Genomic DNA, 23697 nt, shown 5'->3' with positions numbered 1-23697 from the left:
TTTGCTACCCTAAGAAGCACCAGGAACAGCAGCAGCAGCAGAACGGTGGTTCTTTGCCATTGTTTCCTATGGAAATTTGGCATGCAGATAAATCAAACCTGCAGGAGGAGCTGGCTAGAAGCCACTCATTTACCCCCCAAGGGCAACTGTTGAAAGCACTAAGCACATCTCCAGACCTGCCACATAACTGCTGGAATGCGATTATGTCTTTTAACCACAAGCAGCTATCTAAAAGGGTTTCAGCTTCTACAAGTGTGCAAAAGGCCAGGAGCAGAAGGCTCCTTGCTTACGCACGGTCTTTAGATGGTTGAAAAACAGAAATGCGCTCAATCTTCTGTTCCAAGAGGAGAGGAAAGCAGAGGGGCAAACTCTCTTCTCTGCCATAAGGTCAAGTGAAACTCATGGTGTGAACCGATGTTTATCATGGGACTGCAAGTTCCTTCTCCTAATTCTAAATCACATGTAGAAGAGGAGAAACTTGCCACATGACAGAGTGCTGTCATACAGAATGTTTCTCTAGCCCTTATGGGGAAAAGCCAGTTAACTAGACACTGGAATTCCGTTTAAAGCAGCAGTCAAATGTCATCCAAGCTGCCGTGCTAGTTCTGTCCTGAGCATCTCTACAGGGATTGCTTGTATCCTGCATTTGGCTCCTTCCCATAGAATTGTAGCTATGACACAAAGACCCAAGGTATCTTGAATACTCATTGCTATGGGTCAGCTCTGGGCTGTAGGCAGCAGCCTGGAGAGAGTCTGGAGTTTGGGACAGGGAATCAGGACCAGAGAGCAATCAGGCAAAGAGCAGTCGGGAAAAGGCACACCAGAAAGGCCTGACTGGAGAACAACCCAGGAGCCAGGATGAGAAGAGGAGCAGAAACACTAGACCAGGCATAGGCAGACTTGGCCCTCCAGATGTTCTGGAACTGCTATTCCCATCTTCCCTGACCACTGGTCCTGTTATTTAGGGATCATGGGAGTTATAGGCCAAAAACATCTGGAGGGCCGAGTTTGCCTATGCCTGCACTAGACATACTAAAGCTCAAATAGACCTAGTTGCTCAAGCAAAGCAAGCCATCTCATCTTCCTTCCTATCCAGAATGAGCCAACGGCCTGCCTCAGTAGGTGGAAGCAGTCTAGATCCAGAAGGTTCTTCCCCGAGAACTGGAGCAGATTGCATGGCCAGGCAGAGATTGTCACGGTCTGGTTCATGGGCAAACAAAGTCCTGGCTGGGGACGTCGGGACTGGGGGCAAGATGGCGGGGTAGGAGCAGGAACAGGAGTCCAGAAGCCAGGAGTAGGGAAGCCAAGAGTCCGAGTATCAGAGAGCTGGGAGTCAAGAAGTCAAGGGTCCGTTGGTCAAGAAGCAAGGAGGCACAAAGGCAGGGGTCCGAGGAGCAAGGAGCAAGGAGTCACAAAGGCAGGGGTCCGAGGAGCAAGGAGTCAAGGAGCCAAACGCAGCAAGGCAAGGAGCGTGTTGCTGTGGCAAAGAGCTGAAGGGAAATGCTGACCTTATATCCCTTCCCGGCTTTTGCCACCAGGTGCTGTGAGTTACCAATCGGCCTCACCTGTGTGGCCGCGCCTTGCCTCTTCAGAACAAACTTAGGAAGGCCCCAGTCCTGGTCACAGGGCCAGGCTCCTGCACGCACACCTGACAGAGATGTGGAGACACCCTCTTGCTGCAGCTTCCTGAATGGGGCGAGGCAGGGTAACAGTGAGGTTTGGTTTGCCTGGGCAGGGCTACCAGGCTGGCTCTGGTGGTATGGCCACACATCCCTGACTGCTTCCTTGCCTCCTGCCCTGCCCAGGTAAGCTGCAGCAATGCTGGTGTCAGGAAGGTGGTTCCATGGGTCCACTCCACCACACACAGGCCACTGCTACCCGAGGTTGCAGTTATGGAACTCACTGTGTGGGGCAGAGATCAGGAGTTCCTGAAACTATGAATAATGGGAAACCAAAATGTGAAGAAACTTGGCAAAGCCACTTCCGCCCTGCAGAGGAGGTGGGATTGCGGGCTTCACGGCCCAGCCTCCATGCGATTGGGGGAATCCCCGGTCACTTCACCCCCTGGCCAGCCAATCAGCTGGCTCTGGGGGTGTGGCCTGCCCTATTTAAGGCAGGCACAGCCGGGGATCTCCCTCTTTTGCCGCCTACCAGCTGTTCCTGTTTCCCACACTCCCGCCCTATAAGGTTTCATTCCTTGACCTTGCTATGGACCTTGGTTGGTTGCCGTTGAGGGGCCTAGTAGGAATTTTTCCACTTGGCAAATTGGCACCAGCCACTTGGGTTTTCACCTACCTCGTAGCAAATTGTCACAACTTTCTTGGTATTGGCGGTTAGGCATTGGTATTGTTCTGTAGATGGAAGAGGGGAGGTAGCGCCATCACCTGCCTCACATATTGAAGGGTAGTCTGTTAAAAAATTCGGGGGGGCATGGCCCTGTCCGAAGCCCAGGGAGGTTAGGGAATAAGGCACGCCCCCTAGTGGTGACCCCGGGGGAGTTCCTAGTTGATGTGCATCAGCAGGACTCCCCCTACTGGTGGTTAACCCTTCCCGGACTTCAAGCAGATGGGCTGGAGTCGGATATAGTCGGTTAGGACCAATGCCTAAGCCAATACCGCTCATCATCTGTAACCAATAAAGTTGTGGCCTTATTTAGCCCATTAACCTTAATAATTGTGTCATGTGTCTTTATTTCCACTGGGGGGGGGGACAGGAACTTGCCACGCAATGATGATCGCTGCAATGATTGCATTCTAAGGCAGTTTCACTCACGGCTTTTTAAATTGCCGTGGGTGCAATCAGAGCAGTGATATGAGACAGAGAGACAGACAGACAGCTCCTGCTGACTGATTTATTGTCTTTCAATTAAATTGTTTCAGATAGCCTTTTATAAAGAAATTTTGCCTTAGAGGTTTCAGGTGAAGAGGTGAACATCCATGTGTGCAAAAAATAAGAATAAGAATGAAGAGAACTCCTTTGTGCAAAACACTTTAGAATGAAGCCAGTATGTGCCATGAAGATTTAGTAATTATAAACGAATAAAAAGGAGGCAGTGATATATGGCATGATGGATGTTGTGAAGGATGAGGAATTACAATTTCCATAAGGATCACCCAGAGAAAAACGACCCATTGTGGAAAACCAGGTGTCACATCCTGTTAAGAGTTGGACAAATAATCGACAATAAATCACCTGGTTGACAAATTAGATTTTCCCCACTTGCAATTGTCCATGAAAAAGCCATAAAAAAAAAATACTATGTCCGTTTGCTTAATGCATAAACCAATAAGGTAGAATGCTATTTTTACTATGCGAGTTATTCTCAATGACTGGCTCACATGACACACAATACCAATCTTTGGCTTTGAAGAACCGTGCAAATTTGTGGGCTCCCAGAGAGGAATTTGTAGCCATGCTAATCTTCCCCCAAACTTTTTGCTGCTGTACCGCCCTGAGCTAAGGTTCGGCTTACTGACTTGTCTGAACAGCGATTTCTGGTTAAACCCTCTCCTCACTAATCACAAGCTGTAACCAGGCTTGAATTGATGCTTTTGAATTATGGTGCTGGAGGAGACTCTTGAGAGTCCCATGGACTGCAAGAAGATCAAACCTCTCCATTCTGAAGGAAATCAGCCCTGAGTGCTCACTGGAAGGACAGATCCTGAAGCTGAGGCTCCAATACTTTGGCCACCTCATGAGAAGAGACGACTCCCTGGAAAAGACCCTGATGTTGGGAAAGATGGAGGGCACAAGGAGAAGGGGACGACAGAGGACGAGATGGTTGGACAGTGTTCTCGAAGCTACGAACATGAGTTTGACCAAACTGCAGGAGGCAGTGGAAGACAGGAGTGCCTCGCATGCTCTGGTCCATGGGGTCACGAAGAGTCGGACATGACTAAACAACTAAACAACAACCAGGCTTGGATTGCAGTTCCCTGCCACCATGCGCAAGTTCTGGCAACACAACAACATATTTACATAAAACAAGTTCCAGATCAGGTTTTCTTTTTACACATTCTCACTGATACTTTGGATATTACGGTCAAGATCTGTGGGGCTAATTTAGTATTTAAAGTCCTGGATGTGTTTTACATAATGGTTTACCTTTTCCTTTTAAATCGAGATGGGGTACCTGTGGTCTCAGCTGGCATGGCCAATGGCCAGAGATGTTGAGAGTTCTCATCCAACAGTATATGGAAGGCCACAGTTCACCATCCCTGCTCTAAATGATTGGTCTGCATTGCATATCTCAATCTACCTGTGACATTCCCTTCATTGGGCGTGGTGTGTGCTGTGCTGTTTGAGAAACAGATGCCCCAAATTCCTTTAGGCCAGCCTTTCTCAACCTGTGGGTCCCCAGATGTTGCTGGACTACAACTCCCATCACCCCTAGCTAGCAAGGCCAGAGCTCAGGGATGATGGGAGTTGTAGTCTAACAACATCTGGGGACCCACAGGTTGAGAACCACTGCCTTAGGCAAATGGAACAAGTCATGAAGTTCCTTAGACCCAGGCTATGGATAAAGCAAATCCAAACTCCACAAAGTGTGGTGGTGTTAATCTGGAGGCTAAACTAAATTTGGGGGCACTGGGCGGATCTTTGCACCCTGGCAGCGCATATGCTAAAGACTCCTCAGTAAGAGACATTTATATTTTGGGAATGATTCATGTTCCTATGTAGCTGCATTGTTTTATACTTTCTGCATGTTCCATGATCATATTATAAAGTGGTTGTGTTCTATATTATAAATCAAGCACTCCTAGGTGTTGTTTCTTTTTGTTTTCCAATGTATTTCTTATTGATAAGAAATTCAGTGTGGTGCAAGCAAATTTTCATTCTGAAAGTGTGGCCCAGAGGAAAAAAAAAGTTTGAGAACCACTAGTTTAACTTCATACACCTGCAAGCACAGAGGTGCACTTTATGCTGTCTTGGCTGCATGGCAACTGGACTTATGAAACACATTGTTCTGAATTATGTTATATTGTCTATTTTCTGTTCCACCAACAATGCTGGCGAGATGAGCAGAAAGATTTGCCATTTCCAGTTCTCTCACTTTCCTCACTTTCTCATTGTTCCATTCTTAAATTAAGTTTTCTGCATTTCTGCAGCAATTTGAGCATTTATTTATTTTTCATAGTCATGAAAATTCTTCAGCATTTTAGTGCAAATTCTCCAAGCAAACACATTTTTGTATGCTGTTCTGACTAAAGTTACATATTTCCCCAAGCAATTTATCCTAACATAATGCATTTTTTGTATTTTATTTTCAATGATATATTTATTTTATGTGCACTTTTACCTAATATATGCAATTTTTTGGTAAAAATTTATTGGAGAACCACATTGCAAAATTCACAAAAGTCTAAATTTCAAAAGATGGATACATTTTGCGTCTCATATAGGTTCACAAAGTATGAATTTGATCAATTTAGCTTTCAATGCAAACTGAACTAATTTCTCCCCCATCTCTGCTGGAGAGAAGGTGAAGTCGAGACTTACAAATACACTCAAGACCATTCCACCTGTTGCTTTTTCTATTGCTTAAATTATATTTATGGCCAAACTATGAGCATGTGAGATGTATAAAACTTCAAAAGTCTTTCTTGTTTCGATGTTGACTTTATTTATGGGATTTATTTTAAACATATATGAACAGAATGGAAAGGGTGCCATTGTTTTCTAACTGCTGGGGAAGCAGTCCTTTTTGTACTAATCCCTAGTCCAGAATAATTAGTAACTAAGAGTACATAGTTAGTAGTAACTAGTGTACCCCATGCTGAGATTAGTTTAAGCAGTTCATATGGGATGAATGAATGGGATGTTGCAAGAACTGCACTTCAACAAGTGCACCGCCCACGATAATTTGCACAGAAATGCAAAATGGTGCCAAGCATCACTTGGCCACTTGCATCGCTGGGTTGTGTTTTCAACAGATGTACAGCTGGGAGAGCTAGCCAGATTGGCCAAGAGCTGAGACTAAAATGTCTGGCTGAATCTGCTCTGAGCAGTGGTGATTGTGGAGGAAAATTAATTCCATGCCACTGAGCTAGCTGATACACCTGCTACATTTCAAGTTTGGAAACTGCTGCATGGCAAGATTCAAATGCCTTTATCCATCTGGCTCCCTGTAGGTCTTGTGTCAGCTTAACTCAGGTCTCAAAATCCAAACAACCTCCTACAGCAATTACACACCATTTCACAGAGCCGTTTGTCCCATTTCTGTAGGTTTTAGGGAGGCAGGGTATTCTGTGTTTGTAGCATTGCAACACACTTCTCTGAAGGAAGAAGAAACGGTCAGTGTACTAGAAGAAGCAATGATTCTTCACCAGTGTTGAAGCAATGATTCTTCAACATCAGCTTCGTTGGTGTGGGTGCCTGATTATCGTCTTCCAAAGCAACTAGTCTATTCCGAACTTAAAAATGGAAAGCATAATGCTGGTGGTCAACAAAAGAGGTTTAAAGACTGTCTCAAGGCAAATTTTTAAAAATGTAGTATGAACACTGACAATTGGGAAACACTGGCCTGCAAGCGCTCCAGTTGGAGAACATCCTCTATCAAAGGTGTCATGGGCTTTGAAGACTCAGGACGCAAGGGAGAAACGTGCGAAGAGGAAGGCACGCTTGGCAAATCCAAACCGTGATCAACTTCAGCCCGGAAACCAATGTCCCAACTGTGGAAGGACGTATGGATCCAGAACTGGCCTCCACAGTCACTTACGGACCCCCTGTTAAAGCCATGTTATGGAAGACAATCTTACTCGGCTATGAGTGATTGCCAAAGAAGAAGAAGAAGAAGAGTAAAACCACAGAGCTCCTAGTAAAGCAGTCTCCTTGGGACTGGATATAGTGGCATGTGGGGAAAATGGAAATTGTGGTGAACTTTGGAAGCTTGTGTAGATAAAGTCAATAGCTCAGCAGAGGCTTAAAGAGCCAGGGCAAATCCACTTCCTCTCATTCAGATGCATGGAGGCATCAGCCCACACTCATGTTTTCTCCATTCGTATAGCGGTTAGGGGAGACTTTGATCTGGTGCAAGCTGTGCTGCCTTCACTGCTATCTTCAAGGTACCAGCCTGGGGGTGGCTCAGAAGAGAGACCCATTTCCTTCTTTGTGGCTTCTTTCCTTCCTGGCTTGGTGACAGAGTGCTGGCCAGATCTATTGTGCTGAATGGCAGAAATAAAAGCCCCATTCTGGAGCCAGACATTAGCAGTATGGGTTGTTCAAATATCATTTCCTTCCTGCAAAAAAATGCAGCTTAGTGCCACCAGCACAGATGCTCTCAAGGCTATTCCAAGATATTTTGCTGCTTTGAGTGGCTGTATCAGGTGTGGATTCCATGCTGCACTGCAATGCATGCTGGGACAGAACTCTCTGATCGCACGTTTCTTCAATGGTACTCTGAAAAGATTGCTTCCTCAAGCCAATCGCACTAGGATTGCAAGTGCAGTTGAGTGTGTCTGGGGCCACAACATCACCAAAGAGTGAAATACCCCAATACATTTTGGTGCTTGAAGCAGAAAATCCAAATGCAAACCCTATGGTGGTAAAACTAATAAATAAACTAAGTTAACCAATCGTTTCTTGCCTTTCTGTAATATTCCACTATCTCACACTGCCTGATACACCTTAAGTCCCATTAACCCAATTTGGAATTCTCTCCATCTTACATGAAAATATATGACAATGTACTTATCCGACTCTCTTTGACTTGTGAATGTGTGAAGCTGTGCAAGTGTAACTTCTTACTATTACCTATAATGACACATGCCATTTTAAGCACTTATGCTTCCTTACAGCTCTCAACTAATTTTGCAAGCTCAGAGGCTATTGTTTCATAAGCTTGCTATTTCAGCATTGCCAGCTTGGCAACAGATCAGACTCACTCGGTGGGTTTTCTGAGTAGAGAGGCATGGTGATTCTGCTCCCCCTCGGCTAAAAAAGCGTCTGTCTCCCAACTTAGAAGAATCCATGAAAAGAGACTATTGTACAGTTATTCTGCATCATTAAGCCTGAACGCAGACAGATCAAAGGCTTCATAAGAAAGGTTTGGGATCAAGAGCTGCGGTCTGCTTTGGCTCTGTGCTCTGATTGGTATCAATCAGAATTTTATAGCTCACAGTGAATCAAAAAGGCACAAAGCCAGCTTTTAGGTAACAAGGCGGAGGAAGAACTTTACAAAGCGGCTGAAGAAAGGGAGGCAAGTTAACAAAAAGAAGCCTGATTGCATACCAGGAAGTATCACCTTTGGTACAAAAGATCCTGATAGGCTGACGCAAGAGATTAATTTGAAAAATGTGTGCTCTGCTTGTCCCTGTGTTTGTTGGTTAATTTTCCAGCAGCGAGGTTTCCCATACATTTTGGTACCAGTGGTCTATGTTCACTCCTGGTAGCTCCTTCCAGTGTCTAGTTACAATAGACACAGCGGGTGGTGCTATGGTCTAAACCACTGAGCCTCTTGGGCTTGCCGATCAGAAGGTCGGCAGTTCGAATCCCCAAGACGGGGTGAGCTCCCGTTGCTCTGTTCCAGCTCCTGCCAACCTAGCAGTTCAAAACCATGCCAGTGCAAGTAGATAAATAGGTACTACTGCGGCGGGGAGGTAAACAGCATTTCCGTGTGCTCTGGTTTCCGTCACGGTGTTCAGTTACGCCAGAAGCTGTTTAATCCTGCTGGCCACATGACCCAGAAAGCTGTCTGTGGACAAATGCCAGCTCCCTTGGCCTGAAAGCGAGATGAGCACCACAACCCCAGAGTCACCTTTGACTGGACTTAACCGTCCAGAGATCCTTTACCTTTTTTAAAAAACAACAACAATATTTCTAGCTGCTGAGAGTAAGTGACTTATGAGTTCCTTGCCATGTGTGCAGTTCCCTTTTGTCACATATACAGCACAGGTCAATGACCTACCCCCCAACAACACAATAATCAATAAAGCTAACCTGACACAACACCCCCCCATACAAACAAACCATACTGTAACCAGCTAAATACAACCAACCAAACCCTGGACCCTCCAATCTCGCACAATGCCAATAGAAACAAATAGATATATAAATAAGGCACCTAGCCATGAGATACTGGCATAAAACCCTACACAAACACTATGCAATAGAATGAAAAGATAATCACACACACACCCAACCCTCTCCCTCTCTTTCTCTCTCTCCCCCCCTTCCCCTAAAGTCTCTGACAGTAACCTCTCATACCAAATGTAAACAAACTGGATTTCAAAGTGGGCACCCAACAAACTTATTTAACCCCCAGGTCAACCGCAAACTTGATTTCAAGAGGAATTGCAGAGATTCCTGCCTGGGCAAGGTACCTGAGGAATTTCAATGGAAGCACAAAGGAGAAGGCTAGTCTACTAAAGTTTTACAGGGCGTTGCACAAAATACCGAACAAGTCCTGTTGAAAGCAATACATATTGTGAGTGCTCCCCAGCCATATTTTGGCCTGTTCATCACATCTGCTCAAATATATCTGTGGGCGATGAGCAGCAGCAATTCATTGTTGGCAATCTGTGTGAAACAAGCACTCATATGGGCAGGTGGGATTCAAGGGACTCATAATGCGATAGTAGGAAAGCAACAGCTTCCGGGAGGGTCTTGCAACATCCAGCTACAAGCCGAAGCAGCTCTGAAATGTTAGCCTAATTATTTACGGCCTCCCCATCCCCAGAGACTTGGGGCAGATTAGGGCAATCATTCATGAACTCCCCAGAGCCTTGCTATTTAAATACTGTATCTTTCTGTAACACAGACAACATACTTTTACGCTTAAAGACCGTAAAACCGCCTGTCACTCTCAGATTTCAAACAGAAGCTCCTTAGGAAGTTTGGGGTTTTGTGCTAAGACTCAAGAGGGGAAGCACCTGTACACAATTCACACAGGATCCTGCCTGACACAGGTAGATCACTTAAACTTGGACACGTGGGAACATAGGTTAACTACCGAAGCCTTGTTTGGGATCCTGGTTCCAAACAGTTCTTCCAGTTTTAAATGCGGACGTGGATATGCAGCGACGGCTAGTGAATATGCAAGATGAAAATGCCAGCACTGGCTGTCTTGTTGAATCTCTGTATAGCATACATAAATAAGCGATGCTCTGTATATTACATATAAGGAAGGGAAGTGATGCTCTAGAGTGGATGGAAAGGCAAAAAGGAGGGAGAAGTAAGTAATTTGGAGAGCAGAGAAGATGTCCACCCTTTCTCTCCCTGTAATTCCATCTGTAAATATTTCATTTATAACTTTGGAGTGGTCTTCAGTACTAGTCCTACTCAGAACAGACCCATTAAAGTTAATGTGCAATTTAAGAACTTAGGTTCTTAAATTACAATGGGTTTGCTCTAAGTAGGAGTTAGTAGAATACAACCTTTGGTTGAGATTCTTAAGCGATTTTTGGTGAGTCTGCTATTCGTGACTTACTTTCTGCATCTTGCATGGGAGTGACTGGGAGCGGCCGCCGGGACCATATAACACTGATCCTAAAGGATCTTCATTGGCTCCCAGTATGTTTCTGAGCACAATTCAAAGCATTGGAGCTGACCTTGAAAGCCCTAAATGGCCTCCACTCTGTATGCTTGAAGGAGCGTCTCCACCCCCATCGTTCAGCCCAGACACTGAGGTCCTCCTCTGAAGGTCTTCTGGTGGCTCCCTCACCGTGAGAAGCAAAGTTACAGGGAACCAGGTAGCGGGCCTTCTTGGTGGTGGCACCCACCCTGTGGAACACCCTCCCATCAGATGTCAAGGAAATAAGCAGCTATCTGACTTTTAGAAGACATCTGAAGGCAGCCCTGTTTAGGGAAGTTTTTTAGGGATTGATGTTTTTATAATGTTTTTAGATATGTTGTAAGCCACCCAGAGTGGCTGGGGAAACCTAGCCAGATGGGTGAGGTATAAATAATATAATTATTCTTATTAAAGAGTAATCATTTTAACACAAACCAATCATTGTTCTTAGCCAGATTACTCAGTTGCGAGACTGTTCAAGAAGGCTTGCAGAATGCTGAAACCAGATTCAAATGAATAAAGACTATCACTGTTTCAGGATATACCCAGACTTTTAAAACTGATTTTATTATTGGCTTGGTTTTGCAAAAAGTGTCTCCCACCCCCACTTCTTCAGCACTGGCAGAAAAATATTTCCTTTTGTGTTCAGAAGAACAAATTCCTTCTGCCAAGAGAGTAAATTTATACTCGGGGAAACTGAGAACATATTTAAAGAGGAAACAAAGAATAAGAGGTAGAGGTACAATATATGGAGGGGAGACAGCCTTCCAAATATTTGAAAATATTAGGTGGCAGTGAGTATTAGGTTCTCTTTAGAAAGGGCATTAGGAAACAGAGACAGATTGAAGCAAGGTGCGGGGACAAGAAAACCATCCGTTCCAAGACAAGTAAAATGAAGGAAAATTGGTCACTGTATAGTTCTTAGTTTGGCTTTAAACTCGTGATCATATATGCTGCCAATCAAAGAGGGAGAAGCGGGTGGAGGGGGATGAAGTCAAATTACACTGCAAGGAAAACACAATGTCTTCTTCATGCCTCGGCACTACAAGTTTATCACCAGACAGGTACCTGTGTGCACAAGGATCATCAACAAATATGAGCAATACGATGCCTTTTGAAGCGAGAAGAAAAAACAGAGTGCCTACAAGCCATTCCTGTAATAAATCATTTACAGATGTGCTCCAATATTTTGTGAGCACATTGACAAAGAATTTAACATGCACCGAATCCAGTGAAGATTAAAACATCTACATGTACAAATCTGGGTAATATAGCTGGAGTGACTTTTTATCATATATATTTTAAACATTTATTTAAAATCAAATTCAACCGAACACAGGCTAGGAGAAGACGTGAGTGTTTGCTGGGGAGGGTTTTTCCACTCGGCTCATTCAGCACATCTCAGCACCACAAACGACACCTGCCCACAGCTAAGGCTACGCTGAACACTCTCTCCTTGCCCACCTGACTTCAGATGGTGGTGACAGCAGAGCAAGAGCACAACACACTCCCATACAAACAAATTAGGGTGTAACACTAAGAAGGAGCTTCTCCACCCCCATCATTCAGCCCGGACACTGAGGTCCAGCTCCGAGGGCCTTCTGGCAGTTCCCTCCCTATGAGAAGCGAGGTTACAGGGAACCAGGCAGAGGGCCTTCTCGGTGGTGGCACCTGCCCTGTGGAACACCCTCCCATCAGATGTCAAGGAAATAAACAACTATCTAACTTTTAGAAGACATCTGAAGGCAGTCCTGTTTAGAGAAGTGTTTAATGTTTGACGCTTTATAGTGTTTTTAATATTCTGTTGTGAGCCGCCCAGAATGGCTGGGGAAACTTATGCAGCTTTAAACTTGTTGTTGGTTAACCTCATGAGAAGAAAAGACTCCCTGGAAAAGACCCTGATGTTGGGAAAGATGGAGGGCACAAGGAGAAGGGGACGACAGAGGACGAGATGGTTGGACAGTGTTCTCGAAGCTACAAACATGAGTTTGACCAAACTGCAGGAGGCAGTGGAAGACAGGAGTGCCTGGCATGCTCTGGTCCATGGGGTCATGAAGAGTCGGACATGACTAAACGACTAAACAACAACCAGGCTTGGATTGCAGTTCCCTGCCACCATGCGCAAGTTCTGGCAACACAACAACATATTTACATAAAACAAGTTCCAGATCAGGTTTTCTTTTTACACATTCTCACTGATACTTTGGATATTACGGTCAAGATCTGTGGGCCTGATTTAGTATTTAAAGTCCTGGATGTGTTTTACATAATGGTTTACCTTTTCCTTTTAAATCGGGATGGGGTACCTGTGGTCTCAGCTGGCATGGCCAATGGCCAGAGATGTTGAGAGTTCTCATCCAACAGTATATGGAAGGCCACAGTTCACCATCCCTGCTCTAAATGATTGGTCTGCATTGCATATCTCAGTCTACCTGTGACATTCCCTTCATTGGGCGTGGTGTGTGCTGTGCTGTTTGAGAAACAGATGCCCCAAATTCCTTTAGGCCAGCCTTTCTCGACATCAGGGTCTTTTCCAGAGAAGACTCCCTGGAAAAGACCCTGATGTTGGGAAAGATGGAGGGCACAAGGAGAAGGGGACGACAGAGGACGAGATGGTTGGACAGTGTTCTCGAAGATACAAACATGAGTCTGACCAAACTGAGGGAGGCAGTGAAAGACAGGAGGGCCTGGTGTGCTCTGGTCCATGGGGTCACGAGAAGTCGGACATGACTAAACAGCAATCACTTATGATCTAAAAGTAACAGAACTACAAGACAGCAAAAGCTGTGAACGAGATTACAGAGCTACAATGGACAGGTGCTTAATTGTGAATGAGTTTAGATTAAGAGGGCTGGAACTCCTACATAAAAAGGGAAGTAACTGTGGATTATGGGTCAGAGGGCCACACTAGGAACCGGGGACCCTGAATTCAAATCCTGACTTAGCCATGAACCTCACCGCATGACCTTGGGCCAGTCTCTTAGCCTAACCTCCCTCACCGAGTTGTTGTGAGGATAAAAAATGGGTTGTATGCCACCCAGGACTCATTGTTTAAGAAATATTCCATACAGTACATATTTTGCATAATTGCAAATAATATTATTTGTTCCACGATCAGCTCTACTGCGATCAGAGCCAAAAGACATAAGGCAGCAATTGAGAGTGTCAGTGGGGTGTAGCGGATATTCACGGCTGGTAATCTTGGTGTGGGTGGGGGGCCCTTACCACGTGACAAACTAATGTACCTCACAAGGTTATTGAGAGGATGTGTACAATGCAAGCAAACATGTACATTCCTGAGTTTGTTGATGAAAGGTATGATTCATATGTCGTTAAACTAAAACAGGTCCCCCCCCCACGGTATCCTTTTTCAGCCTAATAATGGAATGACACCCTTGACATACAAATTTGAATTTATTTATTTTTTTTGCAGGCATTAAGGTTAACAAAACAGCATTTGTCTCTTCCAACACCTCATTATTTTTGTTCCACCACAGACAGGAAGCAAGCAGGGGGTGAGGAGGGGAAAAAGCCATTTTGGCATTTGAAGCTACAGGATTTCACACCCACCCACCCACACTCCTTCCAGCCCCACAGGGAGAGCCTCAGCTGATCCTTACGGTGACTCCTCAGAAGGGCTTTCTAACACATTCCTGCTCATGCCAGCTTTGTGTGTCCTGATTTAAAGGGGAAACTTTGAGCGACTTCTGTGTCCAGAATTACCAGAGGTCTTGCCTTTTGTTGTTCTAATTTGCTTTCCAAAGCTCCTTTCTCCCCTCTTTTACTTGTATAAACGCAAATCTGGAGCCACGAGGAAGAATGCCTTCTGTTGCTCTACCTCAGGTAAAAAATTGTATTAGGCCAGTAAATCCACACACAATGTGTGCAAACTTCATTTGTCTCTGTCCCAGTAGGCAGAGGGGGGTGTTTTCTACCTGTGTGTTTGAATACATCTTAAGACATGAGTCTGTATTATTCTTATTTTTGGGGGGGCAATGCCTGCAGAATGGTGCTGTCAAGCCAACCTCAGACCCTTCATGTGCCCCTATTTCTCAGGGATAGCCCCAGATTTACAGAAACCTACCTGGTTTCTGCTTTGATCCCAGAATGTCCCACTTTTCCTTAGGACATCCCTATTTTGATCGGAAAAATGTTGGAGGGTATAGAGTTATGTGACACCCAAGATAAGGAGATAAGTAACTATAAAACCTTTAGAAGACATCTGAAGGAAGCCCTGTATGGGGAAGTTTTTTAAAATGTTTAATCATAGAATCATAGAATCATAGAGTTGGAAGAGACCACAAGGGCCATCGAGTCCAACCCCCTGCCAATAATGTTTTATTATAAATTTAAAAAATTGTCCAGTAGCACCTTAGAGCCCAACTAAGTTTGTTCTGGGTATAAGCTTTCATGTGCATGCACACGTCTTCAGATACCATGCACATGAAAGCTTATACCCAGAACAAACTTAGTTGGGCTCTAAGGTGCTACTGGACAATTTTTAAATGTTTAAATTTATTTCGACTGCGTCAGACCAACACAGCTACCTACCTACTTGAATGTTTTATTATGTTTTTATATATGTTGGAAGCTGCCCAGAGTGGCTGGGGCAACCCAGTCAGGTGGGTGGGGTATAAATAATAAAATGATGATGATGATGGAAGAGGACACCTGCCAGTCCACCTGCCATTTTACTTGCAACCAGAAGCGGTGGGGGCTGGCCTGCTCTGCTTCTCATTGGCTCTGGTTCCAACTAATGCTGATTCTCTGCCCTCCCAGTTCCAGGCGGCACCAGTCACCACTGGCTTCATATCTATGTACATAATGCTGTGTCTATTAGCCAACTGTTAAGAGAAAATACTTGATAAATAGTCCATGTTTTCTCATAGCTTTCTCTTGATAAATCAGAGGAGAACGGGGGAAAGTCTCAATTTTGCAGACACAAGCAACCAGAACCACAAAAAACCCCTTGCTTTAAGAATAAGGAACTGATGTTCCCCAACACAAATCAGTCTTATAATGGAGGAGGTCAGGTGTTTACTACTCTGGGGTTGACCTTGTCAGAGTTCTGAGATTTATCAGTCCTGTCCTGGAATTATCAAACTGCTGTTACAGACTCTTTCTCCCTGTTCTCAGAAGAACCATAAAGTTTGAGAAAGAGCTGTGTACAGAAGGGAAATCTTTCCTTTCCCCCCTTTTTGCTGTTCCTGGAACTTTGTGAGCTGTTTCCCCCCATGTGTGTCTGTTCTCTGCTATTCTGTTATTTGCACAGGAATAAATGTTTAGTTCTGAAAGTATGTTAAGAACAAAGCGGCAGAAATTGACTGGAATTTCCTTCATTTTCATCCATCTGGCTTTCATTGCCTGCTCCTCTTTCCTCCTACTCACCCACCCACCCAAATCTCTTTAGCACATGCTGACCAAGATGCAGGGGGGATATTTTAAAAAAATATAATTCATAACACCCACTGTGGAAATCTTTCATGCACTTGGTAGCACTCCCTGTCTTTCCAAAGACTACTCATGCTTTCACAGTTGTCAAGAAACAAGATTATGTTATAAGCCATGCATTTAAGAAAGGTGTCAAATGCTCCTTATATTAAGTTAATGTGCCTTTTTACAGAACTATAAAGATTCAAGGGACAGCTCTTATTTCAAAAGGCAGCTCCGGTTAAGTTGTGTGGACACCACAAAAAACTCTAAAAATCTTTTGAGGGTGCAACTGAAATCCCTGATCTGCCATGCTAGGATGGTGATGGGTGTCCTAGACTAGAACAGCCTTATCTTCTGCTGCCATTGACTTCCCTCTTCCACCCACCAAAAGTACAGGCAGAGCTGGAATTACCACTGGTGATCCCAAACCCAGTTGCAACTTTCCTTGGTGTAACCCTCCTAGGGTATGAACTCACCAAAGTACCCCCTTAGAGTGCTTCGAAAATCCAAGCGAGTGGAATAATATGTTTCTGGTCAGTACAAATTCCTCTTCTGTTGAAGAGGGAAATTGTTTCAGTTTCATTGATGGCATGCTTTAGCTTATGAAGTCATCTGCCAGAGATGCTTCAGAAAGAGAATATCCTATCTCAAGGGGAAGGGGATTTGTCTGTTGCCTGCCTGCAGATAATCCTCTCTGCATTGATGCATCTGCAAAGGGACCTCTGAGCATGTGCCAGTACTGTGCACAGGATTCTGGGGTTCAGAGGTGTACACTAAATTAATGCGAGCCTAGAATGCACCCAACAACATTTGCTTCTAGGGAAACTTGAAGAAATCCCAGAGTTCCTTGAAATGCAGCTTGTAAACCACTGGATCAGAACATTCATTGCCTCATTTCTAGGACAAGGAAACTATGATTCTACAGGTTACTCCTGACTTGCAGGAAATGCAGCATTAGTAGATATATGGCCGAAAGATATCCATGTGGTAGCATGAGAATCAGATGCATCCCTCACCCAGCAAATGTCTGAATTTTTTAAAAAATCAAACGCCTGTGCGAACTTTTCACGTGCTGACAATTTTCACACACTATGTGGAATTTGCAGCAGAAAATAATAATTATATGGGGAAGGGAGGTATGTTTTGGGAAAATGTCCAGGAGCTTCAGAAAATGGTGGTTCCTGTGTATTTTCACAAGCGCACCCCTCCTCCACATGTTACAGTGGTCTCAAAAGGGAGACACACTAGTTGGTTTGCTATTGAATATATATATATGACACCTAGGAGAAATAGGCAGGCTTGATCCAGTTTTATTGTGGCACATTTAAGGGATCACAGAAGACGAAAATCTGATTGCTGAACCAACCTCTCAGCAAAAGTTGAAGCCGACACCTGCATAACGCTCTTATGTTTAAATATGTTTAATTCCACAAGCGTTCTGTATTAAGCAGGCCTCTGAGTTCTCACACTCAAATGTTCTCCGTTTCAAAGAGAACCCAAGAAAGTGACAGAGGAAGTAAAAGCAGGGCTGTTTTCCTTGCCCCTATTTCTTCCCACTTTCCTTCTCAACTGGGGAGACCAGCCAATATGGTATTGAAGATACCAAGGCTGAGCACTTGGTAGGAAAAGAAGACATTCTCGGCAAATCCTGGGAACTGTAACTTGCCCCTCACAAAGCTATCCTTTCCAGCAAGCTTCATTGAACTATAGTTCCCAGGATTATCTAGGTGAGGGTGGGTGCTTTAAATGTATGTTATGTATGCAGCCCCTGGCTCAAATGTACACTTGGCTGCAATGTTTGCTGGCTAATTTAGGGCTGGGAGAGAACTGTGTCTGAAATCTTGTAAGGCCACTGCTAGAGAGTATTGATGATACTGAGCTACCAATGATCTTACTCAGTATAAGACAGCCTCCTCTGCAAGCCTACAGCGTTTAAGGCACAGGCAGATGGGCAGGCAGGAAAATGAGTGAGGCCTCTGGCAAGGAAATAGATGAGAGGGCTTGCTTTGGAATCCACCCTAAATTCGCTGGAATTTCTGAGCCCCCAGCTACCTACATACTAACAACCCTGAATAGATTCAGGTGAAATAATTCAATCATAAATCAGTGATACATGCCAGCATAAAGTAAAGGGACCCCTGACCATTAGGTCCAGTCGTGGCCGACTCTGGGGTTGCGGCGCTCATCTCACTTTATTGGCCGAGTGAGCCGGCGTACAGCTTCCAGGTCATGTGGCCAGCATGACTGAGCCGCTTCTGGCGAACCAGAGCAGTGCACGGAAACGCCGTTTATCTTCCTGCCAGAGCGGTAGTATTTATCTACTTGCACTTTGACATGCTTTCGAACTGCTAGGTTGGCAGGAGCAGGGACCCAGCAACGGGAGCTCACCCCGTCGCGGGGATTCGAACCGTCGACCTTCTGATCGGCAATTCCTAGGCTCTGTGGTTTAACCCACAGTGCCACCCGCGTCCCATATCCCATATGTTGTCCCAATTTTTCTAAATTCAGTGGCCCACCCCAAATACTATTTGGTATAGGGAAAAAATAGTTTCAGGACACAATAGCTCAGTCAGCAGAGGGTTGTGGGTTCAAGCCCCACATTGGGCAAAAAAGATTCCTGCATTGAAGAGGGTTGGAATAGATGACCTTAGGGGTCCCTTCCAACTCTACAATTCTGAGACATCATGATTCTGTGACATCTATATGCCTAACTGAAGAAGAGAGCAAAGAGCAGCCTACCTTGGGGGACAAGGCTCCAGGTTACAAGCTTTCAGCAACTGTGGGGGACGCCGGCTGCTCACACATAGATTTTCATCGGCAAACTCTCTTGTCTGTTTATTCAGGCAAGCCACTACTGCCTCTTGAACACCTGCAAACACACAGACACACACACACACAATTACGTCAAAATAAAATTTAATGTAACAGAATCAGGGCGGAAAAATCACAGTCAGCGCCAGGAGAGCACAGTGCGGACATGGCATCGGCAGGGGTCCTTCTGAGTTGTTGTGGAGTTCATTGCCTCCGGGAGATGAATCTGATACTCCTCGCTGTCGACAGGGCAGGATCACACCATGCTGCCACCCATGGAACAGGAAGGGAAAGCAAAGTGTCAGATGTTGGGAGATCTGTTCCTTGTTACATCCTGTACCTGTATCAGGATTGCAAAGGAACTGGAATTTCTTCACTGGCAAGCGGCAAATAATAATAATAAAAAAACCCCACAGCTTTCAAATTTTTTTCTGATTAAGAAAACATCTCAATCTATTCACATTACAGTTCTTGGTTTACTCAGTTCATTCTTTCTACAAAGAAACACAGCTATGGAACCATTACCTCCTGCTGCTGAAAGTTGAGTGCCCACACTTTTTAAAGTTTCTAGCTATGGAGCAAATGGTCTGTACACCAGGTGACATTGACAGCAGCATGGCCCTCTTCTCAGAACACCTGGAATAAGGCGCAGGTATTGGAAATTCAGGTTCTAAGCCTATCTGCACAAACTAAGGTCCGGTAAATCATCATCAAAACCTTTTATTGGCAACACATACAAACATCCAAAACAAATCAATACAGAATTACCACTTCACCAGTGGCACAAAACATTTGCTAAAAGGAAGGAGGCAGAGCAGTCTATCGCCACATCTCTTGGTCTCCAGGGAGATCAGACATCTGCAATGTATTTCGACGACAAAAAACCAAATTCCAATCTTTAAAAAGGGTGATAAAAAGCTGCCGTCCAACTAGCGGCAAATAAGTCTCTTGTCAAACATTGGGAAAGGTCCAGTAAATGCAGGTGTAAGCGGAACTTTGTTCCACCAAGCTAAATGGAACTGAAATGGCTCAGGGATTAATATCTCCTAACAATGTTGCTACATTCCAGCTACAACTATAAGACCAATGCAAAAAAAAAAAAAAGAATAAATTTTTAAAAATCCTATTTACAAAAATTAAATTCACAGTGCAACCCTGTACCTGTCTTCACAACTGAGTTCAATAGGGTTTCCCGTCAGATAACCAGACATAGGGCCAAACCAGGTACTTTCATTCTGCAGTGAGCAGCTATGTTATTTAATTTTTATGGTGGGGGAACTTCTCATCAGAGCCACAGCACTTGGGAAAGGAAGGTTTAACACACCCTGCAAACATGAATATTGTGAGGGGTCTGTGTGTGTGTGTGTGTGTGTGTGTGAGAGAGAGAGAGAGAGAGAGAGAGAGAGAGAGAAGACACTTCCTAACTATTATTATGCAGTGGCGCCTGCCCTGTGGAACGCCCTTCCAGCAGATGTCAAAGCGATAAACAACTACCTGACATTCAGAGGACATCTTAAGGCAGCCCTGTTCAGGGAAGTTTTTAACATGTGATATTTTAGTGTATTTTTGGTTTCTGTGGAAGCCGCCCAGAGTGGCTGGGGAGGCCCAGCCAGATGGGCAGGGTATAAATAATAAATTATTATTATTAATTATTATTATTATTATTATTATTATTATTATTATTATTATCATTATCATTATCATTATCATTACTACAGCCCTTTCCATAGGAGATATAGATGACAGATAGATGATAGATAGATAGATAGATGATGATAGATAGATAGATATAGATACATAGATAGATAGATATTTCCAGCTAGTGTGGTTCTGTATACAGTTCTGAAAAGCTACTGATAGTGCAGAACTCAGAATCTCAGAACTCAGGGCAAGTTAAGAATCCCCAAACTATCATTCTGCCCCGTCCGCAAACAGGTTTTGCAGCACATGTTGAGATTTCCCGCACATTTGCATAAGCAATGCCAGAAAAAGGCCGTGACAAGTGTAAGGCATCCGTTGCCTATGTCTTGGCATCCACAAAGCACACACAAATGCTGGGCCAGATATGTTAATTAAGTGAAGCTAAAATATGCAAATTAACTGCAGCCCTCTAATATGTTTCCAGTGTTGCTCTCGGTGTGTTGACATAAAGTAGCCTGCCCCAGGCCTCAGGAAACCAGATGCAAGGCATTGTTTTCTCTGTGATGCGAGGCGAATGGGCCGCCTTCGCCCATGTGGCTAGACTGTCTCTGGGTAATTCAGGGGTCATCCAGTTGTGATTACAAGGCTTTATGGGATGGCAATGTTTAGCTTAGGCGAAACCTTTGGCATCACCTCCACCACAACAGTAAAAGCAGCAGCAGCAGCAGCAATGTAGAGGTTCACCCACCAAAGCACCAAGCTCTTTTGAAGATGACAGCATATTTACAAAAGCATCAAGCAAGCCTGAGAAGCCATGCTGAATGAGCAAAAACAACACTGCCACATGCATGGAAGCTACAATGCCTTGATTTATTTTTGTTTTTAACGCCAAAGCTTAAAAAGAAACACACCGCCTCTTTTTATAGCGATGAATCAAAGCACTGCTCTTCAAAACGCTCCTTTGCTTTTCATCAGTCACAGAGCTGTGAGGACCCACAGCCCTTGCCTGGTTTTATTCATTATGGGCCGCTCGCCGGATAATGCAAAGCACTATCGCACCGTTGCACCACCAGCACCTCACTCTGAGCTGCAATGTTTGCCCATAAACATGGGCAGGTATGCATGGGCAATGCAAAAATTCTAGTCTCCCAACATAAACAGCAGGGAAAGGTGCAAGGGACTAGAAGCAGAAAGAGATCCGAGCTTCAGGGCATTCCATACACTACATTTTTAGGTGTCTTTCTGTGGTGGCCACCAACAAACTGACCCCTAGGAGGAAACGCAGCTCCAAAAGGAAGGGCAAAAGAGAACAACCATTTGCATGAAATATGCACATTGGCACCTGTCTGTCTCGTGAGACAATGGAGGCATGTGCCTAGGTCAAGCTGTTGGAAGGTAGTGGTGCCTGCTGTGGCTGTAGAGACTAATACAGGAGAAACATGTTTTGTTGCAGCCAGGTGTGATGGGTCTGGAAGCCTTTCGCAAGGAATACCTCTGCTCACTCACAGATATATTTACAGTCTTTATTTACATACAAATTTACAGGGTACAGAACATAGCTTCATGCGTCCGAATCCTCGGTAGCAGATCCAGGAAGTGGGAGCTTTCTGCTCCTCCTCCAGCAGAGAAGCTTGGGAAGCCCCAAGCGCCTCTTTTGTTCCCTACGTTTTAACCCCCTCCTGTCCTGTGCTGAAGGAATGGGCATTGAATCTCCCTCTGTCCCTGAACTATTCGAGTGGTGTTGCTGCTCTCCAGCATCCGGGAGCGTCCTTGCCGCTTGAGTTCCTTCCACTTGTTTGTCCTCCTCTCCCTCTCCTGTCTTTTCTAATGGCTCCTGTTCCTTCTACCCCCTCAGCTCCGGGGCATTCCCTGGCAGCCCTGTGACACTGGGGCAGTGGAAGATGTCCAGTTGTGCTGCTGCAGATGCACCATGATGCTTCTTCTCTCTGCGCTCCTCCCAGTGGCTGTTCCTCCTCTGGTCACTGCTATGGATATGTGACTTGACTGCCTGTGTCCAGGCACTGTGGTCTTCTGCAAGGGATTTCCACATGGTAGTGCTGATGTTGCCAGCCTTCATGTCATGTTTGCAGGCATATCCGTAATGCAGAGTTAGTCTGCCAATCGGCCTGGTGCTGGAAGCCAGCTACCTGTGGAGCATGCACTTGGGGTTCCTGCCATCTTCCATTCTGTGAACATTGTCACAGTCTGGTTCACGGGCGATCAAAGTCCCTGCTGGGGACATCGGAACCGAGAGCAAGATGGCAGAACGGTGGTCCAGAAGCAAGGAGTCAGAAAGCCAAGAGTCCGAGGGTCAGAGAGCCGGGAGTCAAGAAGCCAATGGTCCAAGGGTCAGGAAGCAAGGAGTCACGAAGTCAAGGGTCTGAGGATCAAGAAGCAAGGAGTCAATGAGCCAAATGCAGAAAGGCAGAAAATGTGTTGCTGTGGCAAAGAGCCGAAGGGAAATGCTGACCTTATATCCCTTCCCTGCTCTTGCCACCAGGTGCTGTGAGTTACCAATCAGCCTCACCTGTGTGGCTGCGCCTTGCCTCTTCAGAACAAACTTAGGAAGGCCCCAGTCCTGCAGAGTCCTATTGGGCACAGGGCCTGGCTCCTGCACGCACACATGACAGACACAAGACAGTGTAGATATCGCTGAGACAGGAGTGCGGACGTGCTGTGGATGTTGACTTGGGGAAGCACATCTTTGTTTGGAATTCTGTCCTGCTGTGTGATGCCCAAAATCTTCCTGACGCAGCGCATGTGGAAGGCGTTGAGGTGTCACTCCTGGCGGGTGTAAGTTGACCATGAAAGCCTGGTAGACCTTCATCTTGGTATTGCTCATTACGTTCTCCCAGACCCTTTTGGAGAGGCGAGCCATTGCTGCAGCTGCCTTGCCAATCCACTTGTCCAGCTCTGCATATGCATATGCTAAACATAAATCAACTACAGCTGATCATGATGTGAACACATGACCGTTGTGCTTGCTGTCTAGAAACTAAAGGTTGATGGGCAATTTGAAGGTCACCATCTCCCTTCTTAGGATTTGGCCCAGAAAGCCCTTCTTTACACTTAGGATGCTTTCAAATAGAGGACTTTTCTCCTTAAAGTATCGTCGTCATCATCATCATCATCATTATTATTTGTATACAACTCTTCATCCAAAGATCTCAGGGCAGTTCACAGTAGGATATGTGTTTACCAGATATACACTTAAAATTGTAAAGTGTGAATGCAACAGACACATGCCTGCAAACACGAAACACTTTTTTTTTATAAATGTCATTTCTCTTATCTCTAATATC

At 44.9% G+C, this 23697-nt stretch overlaps 1 protein-coding gene across 4 annotated transcripts in view; it reads right to left on the bottom strand.

Annotated features, from left to right (window-relative positions):
* Nucleotides 1-23697, bottom strand: part of ADAMTSL1 (ADAMTS like 1) — a 478676-nt gene that overhangs the window by 71139 nt on the left and 383840 nt on the right. For all 4 annotated transcript variants that reach the window (XM_053371804.1, XM_053371807.1, XM_053371806.1 and 1 more), the window contains one exon: nt 18683-18812. In XM_053371804.1, coding sequence (XP_053227779.1) covers nt 18683-18812 — 130 coding nt within the window. The remainder of the gene's footprint in view (nt 1-18682; nt 18813-23697) is intronic.

The sequence above is a fragment of the Podarcis raffonei genome, chromosome 17, assembly GCF_027172205.1.
Source record: "Podarcis raffonei isolate rPodRaf1 chromosome 17, rPodRaf1.pri, whole genome shotgun sequence".
Taxonomy (NCBI): domain Eukaryota; kingdom Metazoa; phylum Chordata; class Lepidosauria; order Squamata; family Lacertidae; genus Podarcis; species Podarcis raffonei.
The sequence above is the reverse complement of the archived record's forward strand: the minus strand, read 5'-3'. Positions and strand labels throughout refer to the sequence as shown.